General features: G+C 43.4%; 1 protein-coding gene across 1 annotated transcript in view; it reads left to right on the top strand.

Moving 5' to 3' along the window:
- The first annotated feature begins 1,425 nt into the window (after nt 1-1,425).
- The window catches only part of LACTB2 (lactamase beta 2), a 35,554-nt gene continuing 23,818 nt past the window's right edge, over nt 1,426-13,161 (top strand). The window contains exons 1-2 of the mRNA XM_022595243.3: nt 1,426-1,649; nt 7,810-7,973. Of these exons, the coding sequence (XP_022450951.1) occupies nt 1,528-1,649; nt 7,810-7,973 (286 nt within the window). The 5' untranslated portion in view covers nt 1,426-1,527. The remainder of the gene's footprint in view (nt 1,650-7,809; nt 7,974-13,161) is intronic.

Here is a 13,161-nt window from a genome sequence, read left to right on the forward strand (position 1 = left end):
AAATTGTAGAACCACAGGCATCTCATGTGTCAAGTTCTCACTTGTTTTGAAAAAGGGGTCTGGGGTGCCGGTTACATAATTGCCATAACTGGATACAAGTGATCATGGGATCCGTGCATTTCCTTTTAAGTACACTGTAACTCGACTTTTTTTTTTAATGGGGAGGGTTAGTTAACACTGGGGTAGTTAACGCTCAGCGGATTAGAAAAGGACTCCTTACAAAGATAAGTACTTCACGTCCTGGACCCAAGCCCCCAACACGCAGGCCACCCTGCTTCTCTGGGTAGGCGAGCGGCACGAGGCGGGAGAGGAGCTCCCTGAATCCGCGGGCACGGGGCAGGTGCTGGCGCAAGGCAGCGAGACGAACAAGGCTTCAGACGCAGGGCTGGGCTCACAGAACGCTCACCTGGGCAAGTCCCCAAGTCTCCGTCTTGCGTTTGTGAAGTGGGCATAAAAATAGTGCCTTCCCTCTTCACGTTGGGAAGCTTAAATGAGAGAATGGCACTCAGCACAGCAGCAAGCACTAAATAAACCTTCGTTACTGCTGTTTATTGTAAAAGGACACACACACACGACACACAGGACACACACAGGACAACCACACACGACACAGGACACACACAGGACACACAGGACAGCACACACAGGACATACACACGACACACAGGACACGACACAGGACACACAGGGCACAGGACACACCACACACACACACGACACACACACGACACACACACGACACAGGACACACAGGACACACACACGACATAGGACACACAGGACACACACACAGGACACACACATGATACACAGGACACACACAACACACACAGCACACACACAGGACACACGACACACAGGACACAGGACACGCGACACACACGACACACGACACACACACAGGACACACGACACATGACACACACACACACACACACACACACCCTCACCCTCGCCTGAGAACCCGACGAGCGATCCTTCCCGGGATTTCGTCCTCAGTAACTAACCCCAAACCCCTCGCTCCATCACAAAACTTCCCCGGTTAAAAGGTCTCTCGTGCACTTGAATGAACTCGCCTGCCTGGACACAAACTACTGCGAAGGCACCACTTTCTATGACAGGCAGCAGCGCCCACAGGCCGGGAACCCAGCCTGACCTCGGGGCGCCTCACACCACACGCCCACGAACTCCCTCGCGCTGCGGCCCGCGAAACCTGGGCAGTGTCACGTGGCCGCTGGCCCCGCCCCTCGCGCAGCAACCGACTCCCCTCCCTTCCCGCGCCGCTCGCGCGTCGTCACGTGCTCGCGGGCCCCGCCCGCGGCACAGCGGCAGATTTCCCCCGCCCTTCCCTGCGCCTCACGTGACCTCTGCCCCGGGCTCAGTAGCCGAGACACAGCCCGCTCCGCACGCGCGGCGTCACGTGACAGCTGGCCCTCCACCCACCACCCACCCCCCCAACGGCCTGGTTGCTTGTTCCGCGCTCCGGCGGCTCTTCTAGTTCAGCGCGGGCGAGCGGCAGAGGGGGAGATGGCAGCCGCCCTGCAGCGCGTGGAACGGCTGTCCAGTCGGGTGATTCGCGTCCTGGGCTGTAACCCGGGCCCCATGACCTTGCAGGGCACCAACACCTACCTGGTGGGGACCGGCCCCAGGTAAACGTTTCCCCCCCACAACCCCGCATCCTACACACCGACCCGCGGGACGCACGGAGCTGGGGCTGCGATCGCTGCTCGCCGCGGGCGGAAAGGCTGTGCGCCCGCAGCCGGCACCACGGCGTCTCGCCCCAAGCGGGCGGGACCACCCCCAGATCACGACCACCCTGGGTGGTCAACTCTCTAACTTACAGCTGGCTAATGAAAAAAACCACTTCGTGGTTTTGAGACCTAATTTACTTTGCATGATATTGAATGCCAGGATGAGCGTGTTTAAGCTGTTGAGAAACTAGAAATCGCCTGGAGTTAATCCAGGAAAGCGTTTACTTTCCACACCTTTCACTGGTGTTTGGCCCGGAGTTTAACTTCGCTTCGCAAAAGCGATTCGTTGTGCTGAGGCCTTTTTCTTAACTCAGCAGCAGAGGGCAGGATTTTCTTGCTTCAAGTTGCTCGAGTCTGTTGAAGAGTCCCCTAGCTCTTGGGAAAGAGAAGCTAACTTTGTTTTTGTTGCTGTTGTGTGGCCTTATTTAAATTACTCTGCGGAGGGAATAGCCTGTCTGTATTTCTAAGATTTTTCTCTTGTTCAGATGCATTCTATTTTAGTGGAATTATGCAGACATGGGAACATGTGATTTACTGCACAATAAGTGCATTGAGCAATTTTTGTATGGTACTTAGTCTTTAGTATACTCTAGATAATAGAAAATGAAAATAAGATATAGTTCCGCTTCAGCCCAGAATTTAATTGTTCAGCCCAGACGTGTTACAATTAGTAAAATATAGTTGATTACTAAAAACGGTTTAATAAGTATAGTTTATTGGGCTTTCATTTGAAGTATCCACTGTATTTGCCTTTTTCCAGTAAATCACAATTTTAGAAGCAACAGGATGGAGGGTCTGGAAGTACTGCACATCAAGCAGAAAGCAACAAGTTGAGTCCAGGGTAAACAAGGCAGGGTCAGAGCTTTGAGCTGCTTCCGGAATCGAGGAGAAGAGAAAATTAAGCAACAAAAATACCTGATATCTGGCGTAGAGTCTGGGTTAGCTGAGACTCCCTCACCCTAGGAAGTCCATAGATATGCTCTTCACTTTTCAGTGTGTCATCTTAAACGAGCTCTAAAAGACAGTACCTAACATGAAAATGGCATGTAGTCAAAATTATCCTAGAAAGTCTCTCAGGAAAACACTATGTTGGAGATCAGTGTACTCTCTCTGTAAGTTCAACACAGCCTGCTTTTCTTCCAGCGGTGAAACAGATGGCTGGTTCTGTTTGAAAACCAGATGAAGAAGTTGGCTTAGGTTTAGGGGCCGTGTTGTATGAAAAATCCATACTGTGTCTTTAAACACTAGAATCACACTCTGCGTGGCAAGGTGCTGGTGCTAAAAGACATGAGGAACCTGAAACTGATTGAGGGAAGAGCAGATTCACAGCCTTCCATCTTACACTGCTTAGACTTCTACCCACATAAGCTTAGGGAGTGGAACGGCCAGTGGAATCACTCATAGATGAGAGAGAGGTGATGGTGAACCCATGTAGTTGAACTAGAATAAGTTGATGTACAGATGCTGCTGCTCTGCTGTATAAAGTAGATGTTAGGTGGCTAGGAATGAATATTAGTTGGGTCCAAGTAAGTGGTTCTGATAATGGTATCCATCTGTTCCACTAAGATCACAGGTGCCTCCTGTATCACTAAACCCAATGGCATTTTTCCATTCCCATCTTACTTGAACTTCAATATCTTTTGATGCTATTTACCACTCCCTCCTTGATTTGCTTAACACCGCATTCTCCTGGTTTCCTCTCACCTCTCTAGGTACTCTTATACAATTTGCTTTCTAGAATCATCCTCTTCACCAAGTATTTTAAGTATATGAGCCCTTCACAAGGCAATCCTACTCTTTCTTCTGTTCCCATTGTTATGTTCTTTACCTAGGGGATCTTGTCTACTTCCTTGGCTTCACCTGTTTTATTCATTAGTAACTCCCAAATTTATAGCTCCAGTGTAGACAAATCCAAGCTTCATCTTCAGACTAGGATAGCCAACTGGTTTCTTAAATCTCTAGTTGGAGCCTCACAGCCACTTGAAACTCATTGTTTCCCACTGGTCTTCTTCCAGTCATCCAAATCTTGGTAAAGAGAACCATCCCCACATTTGATCAAGGCAAATACTTACGTACCCTCCTTGACATTTTTCTTTGCTTCCTGCACACACGTATCCAAGCCATTAAGAAGATCTCAGCATTTTCACTGCTGTCACCCAGTCCAAGCCAGTACAACTCTTGCTTAGGCTTTTAAAGTAGTCAGTCTTTTCTGCATCTACTTTTGTCCCTGTTCAATCCATTCTCCCCCACGTAGCCAAAGGAGTATTGTGGGGTTCTTGTTTTTTGTGTTCTGGTCTCTTATCCTGCAGCAGGGTAGCCTAGCTTATTCACTGGCTAGTTTCAGGGTTCCAGTGGAGTGAGAGGAAGCACGGAAAGAAAGACCTGGAGGCTGAGGCTTACGAATGGCAAGCCATCACTTTCATGTCAGTCTTTTCAGTAGGAAAACCCAGTGTAAGTCCCTACTCAAAGGATGCGGAAACAGACTGCCATCCTTGATGGGAGGAGCGTCAAAGTGACATTTCAAGGGACATTATTATACGTAGGTGAAACATGAAACTTTTTTTTCCTTGCAGTATGCTTAAAATGAGGTCTGTTTGTAAAGTAGTAATACAACTTGGTCTTGATTAAGTTGCCCTTTAATAAAACACCTCTGGTATTTTTAAAAAGTTTTTGGAGACATAATATTTCTTACAGACTCTTTTAAATGTTATTTGATAAAAAAGAAAGCCTTCATTCATAGTAGAAACATTTCTAAGTGCCTACTGTGTCTCAGGCAATATACTAGGAGTCTCCTATGGACTTGGTAGAAAAAATACACACATAACAATAGTTTTGCTTTCACTTGGCTTGGCGAATTGTAGATACCATAAATCAAATAGCCCCCAGGGAATTCCCTGGTGGTCCAGTGGTTAGGACTCCGTGCTCTCACTGCCGAGGGTCTGGGTTCAATCCCAGGTTGGGGAACTAAAATCCCACTGGCTTCAGTGTGGCCAAAAAAAAAAAAAACCCCAAAAACACATAGCCCCCAAAATGGATATATAATTTACCATTTGACGAGGCCGATGAAGAGTAAGTCTAGAGTTCTGGCACCGTATAATTAAAGATTTTAATCTAGTCACTGTGGAGAGGTTTCGTAAGGGTGTGGCAATTCAGTTGACATCAGAAGTCACAGAAGAGATGTGTCTGGCTGCATTTAAAACTTTGTGATTCACCAACATAACAGAGTTGGATTTTTTGGAAAATGGAAACTAGAAGGCCTTGAGATATTCTGATCTCCGATCTGTCATCACCCTGAGTCAAGCTTCTCTCCCATCCCGGCCACATGGGCTCTATCCATTCCGCCTCAGAGCTTTCATGCCTCCTTTCCTCTCTGTCTCCCACTTATCCTTCTCTTCACCCAGCCAACCTCACTCATCCTTTAGAGCTCTGTTAAAATAACATTTCCTCAATAAAGCCTTCCCTGACGCCTTACACTGTGATAGGTTAATGTAGTACACTGCCTTAGCATTCCATACTTGTCATGGCCCTTATGTCAATAATAAAATGATTTTTTGTGTGTAGGGAGAAGCTTAAGGTATTTCCCCAACTCCACTCCCCACTAGAATATAAATTCAATGAAGGCTTATTCATTACTATATCTCTGGCACCTAGCACAGAGCCTTGTACATAGTACAGTAAATATTTGCTGAATGAATGAGCATTCTCTTTTTCCCTTCATTTGCTCTGTTAGGATTCTATTACTGCTGGATAACTGCAGTTTTAACCAGTCTTCCTTCCTCTTTCTGATCAGCCCATAGATGCCAAATGAATTTCCCTAAAGCACTCAGACTTACTGTGATGCCTAGTACAGAGGTATTCAGTAAACATTTGAATGGACCAATAATAGCTAGGTCTTCCAAAGAGTATTTCCACATTCCTCCTCTGCCTAGAACCTCTAAAAGATGGAGTTTTAATCTTTACTATTAAAATTGTAAATACCTTGAGGGTGAGTATACTATTTCTTCTTAATAGGAAAAGGCAGTCTAGTGGACTAGTTGGGGTTAAGACGCTGGGCTCTGATTATCAGGTCCCAGTACCTGGCTCATGGCTGTTGATAAGACAGTCGATTTCACTAAGCGTCAGATTCCTTATCTATACAGTGAGAGTTGTATCGTACCCACCTCAGACGGATGTTATGAGGATTCAGTGAAATTTAAGTGAAAATTCATACCCAAAGTACTTAAATTCTAGAACGGGGAAAGCACGTCAGCTATTACTTTACTCACTTTTTCCTCCCTTATAACATCCAGACAATACTGGGTTTATAGTAGGTGCTCAGAAAGTACTTAATGATTTTGTAAGAGGGACAGCAAATTGACAGAGACCATTTAATAGCTATCTCAATGTTGATAGAAAATACCTAATTGAGAAAGTTGATGCCACTAACTCCCGTTAGTTGAAGAATTTTTTTCTCCGTTCACGTAGCAGATTGTTACTGCATGCCAGGCCCTGTGCTCTGGTGAATAAATTGGTCACAGACCTGTACAGGTTCTTCTGCACTCTTCTCTTGTCCCCTGGATTAGCATAACTCACATTTGCAAAATGACATCCTAAGATAGGGTATTGTCTGGGCTGTGAAGGACACAGCCCACCTAGAGATGACAGTGTCTGATCCTCTGCACTAATTCTTCACAGACATCATTGATAGACTTGCTGTTTGTTAAGGAGGGAACAACCTTTTTTTCCATTTTACAGCTGAGGTTGGACTTACGCCACATGAAGAATGATTGTAGGTGCTTCCCATGTAGTCCACTTCCTCCAGAGACCCACAGTGTGTCTTGAATGGACAAGTGACTGTGCAACTGAGTCCCCCTAAAGCCACGTTTCCTTACCGAGTTTATGACTAATCTCTCTATCCAAAACTTTATTCCCTTTCTTGTCCCCTCTGCCCTCAGTCCTGTGCTACCTAAATATTCATCCACCAGAGTCAGATGACTAAAATTGCTGTAGTCAACAACATCGTTCATGTACTAAAATTGCTGTTACAGGTGTCATCATTAACATACAAAGTCAGGTTGTTTCTCCAGGGCAAGATGGGTTTTTGTCTTGCAAGAAAGGCATGGCACATAGCAGATCATTCATAAACAGTTACTGATGAATTAATACACAAATAGAATGACTGAAACTTCGCATCAAGATGAATCATCTCTCCCCCAGTCTGAATTCGGGAGCGATTCCTGTGAAACAGCATGAATTTAAGAAGCCAGTGAATTGGTTCTGGAGGAGGAAAATGTCACCCTGATTTCTTCCAGAAAACTTCAGAGAGAAAGACCATCATCCCATAAAATAGTGAGAAAGGGCAAACAAAGTAGAAGGTGGGTTCAGAACCACAAGCAGAAAAAGATAACTAATGAGGTGGTCTGAGTAGAGAAAGGAAGCAGCTCAGAGACTCCCCGACACTTCCTTGCTGCCTGCACTTTCACGTGAGGCAGCCCGTGTAAAACTTCGGGGATCGGTTTTGTGTATAGTGCAGAAGACTGGGTTTCCTTAGGGATACCATCGAATCAGATTCTTTCATATCTCCGAGACATTTGAGGATGTTGTAAAAGATCTCAAAGGCAGCGTGGATAAAAGCGCGTCTTCTGGCGCCAGAATACCTGGGTGCAAATGTTGCTTCTGCCCTATCTTTGCAGAGTAACCTTGGGCAAGTTACTTAATTTCTGGGTATAATAATGAAATGCCTACTTCAAAACGGTGTTACGAGAAATACAATTGTTAAAATATGTCAGGTCCTTGGAACAGTGCCTTATCTCTTTCAAGTGCTATGTAAGTGTTGAATACCATTGCTATTATTCCTTGTTCAGACTCACATTTATAAGTTTTTTTTCAGAGAACTTTCTGAAGGTGAGATGATTATAGTTAAGCTGAAATAACATGCAGCTGCTTTTCAAGCACGTTGGAAGCAAGGCAATTTGAATTTGTGTGGTTTCTTAAATGTAATGTAAATTATCTGTGTGAGAAACATGCTGATACAAACTCTGTGTTCCGACTGTATGATTATTTTCCATTTAATTTTCAGGAGAATCCTCATTGACACTGGAGAACCAGCAATCCCAGAATATATCATCTGTTTAAAGCAGGCTCTGACAGAGTTTAACACAGCCATCCAGGAAATCATAGTGACCCATTGGCACCGTGATCATACCGGAGGCATAGGAGATATTTGTAAAAACATCAATAATGGTAAACAGAAAACATTCATTAAGCTCACTGAAGAAAACTGTGTCTTCGGAATAATTTACTTCGGTTAACAGAGCTAAGTAAGCTGGTAAACCATTTACTAGCTTACTTACGTATTTAAATGGTACTTTCAGAAATTACTGTAACTTGAACACTATCCCCAGTTTTAACAGAGGAGGCAAGGAAAGGTCCTATTTTCTATTTCAGATCTCTTTGCCCTCTTATTTTTCCCCTTTGCCCAGTGATGAAGAGCAGTTTTAATTTAGTTTGCATGACAATTACTATTTCAGATTTAATAACTAACTACTGTTGAGCACTTACTGTGTGCCAGGCACTGTGCTGAACGTTTGGCCTGAGTACTGTGAGGTGGTATGTTCTTGTCCACATTCTAAATGTGACCTCACGTCTTCCATAACATAAGGCAATTACCACAGTAAACTGAAATACTGGGGAAAGATCATTGTATTGATAATTCTCTGTCCCTGAAACCTATTCAGTACTGACACCTTACCATCTCCCTTATTCCCTCATCCCACCGTCACACACATAGATTCATCCATACATACATACATTCATCCATTCGTCCATCCATCCATCCATTCTTTCCTTTAGTGAATACTGGAGGCACTGCTAAATCCAGGTGCCATTCTTGGCACACAGGACCTAGCAGTGAGCAAAACAAAGACCGCCTTCATGGAGCTTCGTTCTAGTTGGAAAGGTAAATGGTAAATGAATCTTAGGTCAGATGGTGACAGGTGCTATGAAGAAAAATGAAGCTACATGAAGGCAAGGGGGGAGAGAGTAAAGCGGAGGAGGGTGGTAGCAGTGGTGTCTGGGGTGGAGGGAGAGGGGGTGAGCTGTACGGTATCTGAGAGGAGGGCACACCCAGCAGAGGGCATTGCCGGGGCAGAGACACTGGAGTGGGACTTTGTGTGTGTCCAAGGCACAGGAAAGACAAGGAGGTCAAGAACGTTCATTCACAAAAGGGATGCATGTAAACATTCGACTAGTATTTTTTAATGTTTGTAATTATCTTTTTAGGCCTTGAGACTATAATTGGGACACCAAGATATTCTCAGGCACAGCTCCCAATATCACCAGGAGGCCCATTGTAAAGACCTGTCTCCCCTCAGTCTCTTACCCTCTAACCTCCTTTCTTCCAATCCGAAGGGACTGCCCTCCACAGGAAATCACTCTGTCTTAGTCTGACCTGTCCTCACCTTTCTTTCTCTTGTCCATCATTAAATTTTGTGAATTAAAAAACTATGCCGAGGATCCTTAATTAGCTTTGGGCAGCTCTTTTAGCATGCAGGTCAGCTTGAAAAATTGAAATGTTTATGGCCCCCTTTCTCTCCTTCATAAATCAGCTTTATTGAGCTTGAATTTACATACATAAAATGTACCCATAAAATGTATAGTTTGGCAAACACCTATGTGACCACTCCAATCAAGATAAAGAACGCTCCCACTACCCCAAAGAGAGGTCCCCTCATGCCGCTCTGCAGTGATTCCCCCTCCAGCTCCAGCAACCACTCATCTGCTTTATATCACCATAGATTAGTTTTGCCTGTGTTCTAAAGTTTTCTAGAATGGAAGGATACGACATCACTCTTTGGCTTCTTGCACATTAGCATCTTGTTTTTGAGATTCACCCGTTTCATGCATCAGTAGTTTGTTCCTTTCTTATTGCCAAGTAGTAATCCATGGTAGAAATATACCACCATTTGTGTATCCATTCACCTGTTACTGGACATCTGACCCACTTTCTTTAAATTAAAAATTAAAATAGTTTGGGGTTCCCTACAAATAATGAATATTTATATGATAGATTACCTATTATGTTGATTTAAAGAAAATCAAAAAGAAATTTGACACTGCTTCATAGCCATGAAAACTTTAATACTTGTTTGAGAAGTGGCTTGTTGTGTTTCATTCTGATCTTTATTGAAGCTAGACCAGCTACATGCAGACCTTGAGTTCCTCAGCACTGAAATTGTTCGGGTGTACCTTTCAGGATCTCTCCCCCAAAGTTCCATGTATTTCTTCATTCTGTAAATCCTTAATCACTAGCATTCTTGTTCCATTTTGCTTTATAATTTCTTTTTATTCCATATTTTAATAGTTTAAATTTTTTATAATTTTGTTTAACTATTAGTATGGCAGAATTTTTCAAGTACTTTACAATGCTAACTTCCTGTGTTTTGTTTTGTTTTGTTTTTTGCGGTACACGGGCCTCTCACTGTTGTGGCCTCTCCCGTTGCGGGGCACAGGCTCCGGACGCGCAGGATCAGCGGCCATGGCTCACGGGCCCAGCCGCTCCGCGGCATGTGGGATCTTCCCGGACCGTGGCTCGAACCTGCATCCCCTGCATCGGCAGGCGGACTCGCAACCACTGCGCCACGAGGGAAGCCCACTTCCTGTGTTTTTACAGGCCACACCAAAATTATGAATGCCATTTATAAGATTTCTATGGGAAGTTAGGGTAACTCTGAAGTAATCTGCCTGCAAAAATTTAAAATATGATCAGTGTGTGATTTGGGAACTCCTAGTGGCTTACAGGGAGCCAGAATTTTACCAGACATGAGAACTGTATAGCCCCAGGGTGCTCAAGTTTTTTGTTTTGGCTTGGTTTTGGGTAAATCTTGTAAAATATATTTTGTTATCTAATTATTATTATTTTGCAGCTGAAGTTGGGCCTTTGCCATGTATTTAACATCCGAGCCCTAGGAGTCAAATGTTTGCTTCTTGCTATTCAATTAGAATGTTAGAAAGTATTATACATGAGCAATATCACGTTTGTATCAGCTTAAATAATTAGCATTGGCAATGATATTATAATCCATAAACCTTAACAAATGACTGAGGGTTTCCTCCTGTTAAAATAATTACACAATAGAGACGGAAAGTTGATAAGTGGTTGCCAAGGGCTGGGTGAAGGAGAGAATAGGGAGTGAGTACCATTGGGTATAGGGTTTCGGAATGTTCTAAAATTTTATAGTGATTATGGTTGTACAATTCTTTGAATACGCTAAAAAAAAAACTAACAACAGTGAATTGTACATTTCAAAAGGGTGAATTTTATAGTATGCGAATTACATCTCAATAAGCTTTCATTTAAAATAATAACTACTATATGATTGATTTCAGCATGCCCTTCTCCATCTTGCCTGTGTAGATTGCTCTTGTGAATAAGATATGTGTTTTCAAATTTGCACATAATTTTAAAAACCGGCACGGAGTTATTTTATAGTGTGAAATTTGTTTTGTAATTTTGAGGCAGTTGTGAGTTTTTGGGAAGGATCATCTGCCTCATAACTAGAGATGTAGTGTCTCCACTTCTTTACTGAAAAACAAAATTATGCAGCTCACAAATAAAAACAAACAAAAACACCTTGCTATCTCACTCTAAATTGAAGACAGCCTTACTGTGTAACGTCAGTTCCCAGAATAGCATATTACTTTTTGCTTCAGCCTCTCAAGATACAAAGCAATGGAATTTGGCACTGGAGAGGGAAGGTCTAGTTGCTGTTGTTTTATTTTTATTATATTTGTGATATTTCTATCCTTTATCCTTCCTACTAGCCAGATTTCTATGCCTTGTCAGTTTTCCTTTGCATGTGTTTTTCTCCCTCCGCATTTCCATTGACACCACTGTAGCCCTAATGCTCCTTACCTCCCAGCAGGGTTATTGCAGTCACCCCGTCCTGGTCTTTCTGATCTCTCCCTCTCCAGTCTCCCCATGTACAGCTGCCATACTAATCCACCTATTAACACTATTTCAGTTTCTTACTAAAGAGTGTATGGTAGCCACATACTGTAAAGTTTAAATCCCCCTGTTCTCTGAAAGGCACTTTAAGGCCCTCCATGATCTGAGCTCACCTTACTGTCCCACTCTTTCCAGTCAGGGTTTTGCTTTAGGCAAGTTGGTAGCATTGTTTGGCACATATGCCACGCTCATCCTCCTTTCTCTGCCTTTACTAACACTGTTTCCCTTACCTACAGGTCTTTCTCTGAACCCTTTGCCATCTTTCTAATTGTTTCTCCTTTCTCTAAACACCTGCTGCTTTTATTAGCTGAATTGTCCATTTAGTATCCCTTAAGTGGGACTGAGTATAGTTCTCTAATTATTGCCTGTTTGTGTTTTATTTCCCCCAACTACGACAGTTTTTAAGCATTTTGGTGTCATGGTCCTTGTATTCACTGTACATAGTATACTGGTTAGATGACTGCCACTCAGCTATTGATTGGTTAAGTAATTGATTTTCTTTGTGTCAGTGAGGGTACTATGGGTTACATTTATTTTAATGGTTTCATATCTTAGCCCCGGGTTTGGGGCTTCCTTTCAGCTTTCACAGAAAGAACTTTATACTATTATCCTTTTATTATTAAGTACTGCCGTGATGCCATAACCTCTTTTATTCTGTGTTAGGCACCTAGATAGGGAAAAGTTCCCAGTTTGGGTATTACTGCCTCTTCAACACCCATCTTTTTTTTTTTTTAATCTTTATTTTTTTTTGGAGTCTAGTTGATTTACAATGTTGTATTAGTTTCAGGTGTACAGCAAAGTAATTCACTTATAGATATACGTGTATCTGTTCTTTTTCAGATTCTTTTCCTATATAGGTTATTACAGAGTACTGAGTAAAGTTCCCAGTGCTCTACAGTATTCAACACCCATCTTGATCTCAAACCTAGCTGAGACTGTGAAGTGCTACTTCCAAATTTTTATATAAAAGAGGAGTGACGGGCTTCCCTGGTGGCGCAGTGGTTGGGAGTCCGCCTGCCGATGCAGGGGACACGGGTTCGTGCCCCGGTCCGGGAGGATCCCACATGCTGCGGAGCGGCTGGGCCCGTGAGCCATGGCCGCTGAGCCTGCGCGTCCAGAGCCTGTGCTCCGCAATGGGAGAGGCCACGGCAGTGAGAGGCCCAAGTAACGCAAAAAAAAAAAAAAAGAGGAGTGACTACAAAAAAACAAAGGCTTTTATGTAGACCTGGAAGGACATGAGAGAATAAAAAACTCTTTCGTTAAGGTGGAGGAAATAGTTACCATCCCAGAGATATGCTGCTACAATTCATCCCATTTTCTGTTGCCTCTTACCGTTAAGATTTTTTGCAGCCAATCTCAAGTGTTCGCCGTATGGAAGTTGATCTCTTAAAAGGCTAAGTTATCATTTAAAGTGTGACTTAATAT

Source organism: Delphinapterus leucas, chromosome 17 (assembly GCF_059928025.1).
Source record: "Delphinapterus leucas isolate spDelLeu-1000000601 "Yukka" chromosome 17, BTC_Dleu_Yukka2, whole genome shotgun sequence".
NCBI classification, from domain to species: domain Eukaryota; kingdom Metazoa; phylum Chordata; class Mammalia; order Artiodactyla; family Monodontidae; genus Delphinapterus; species Delphinapterus leucas.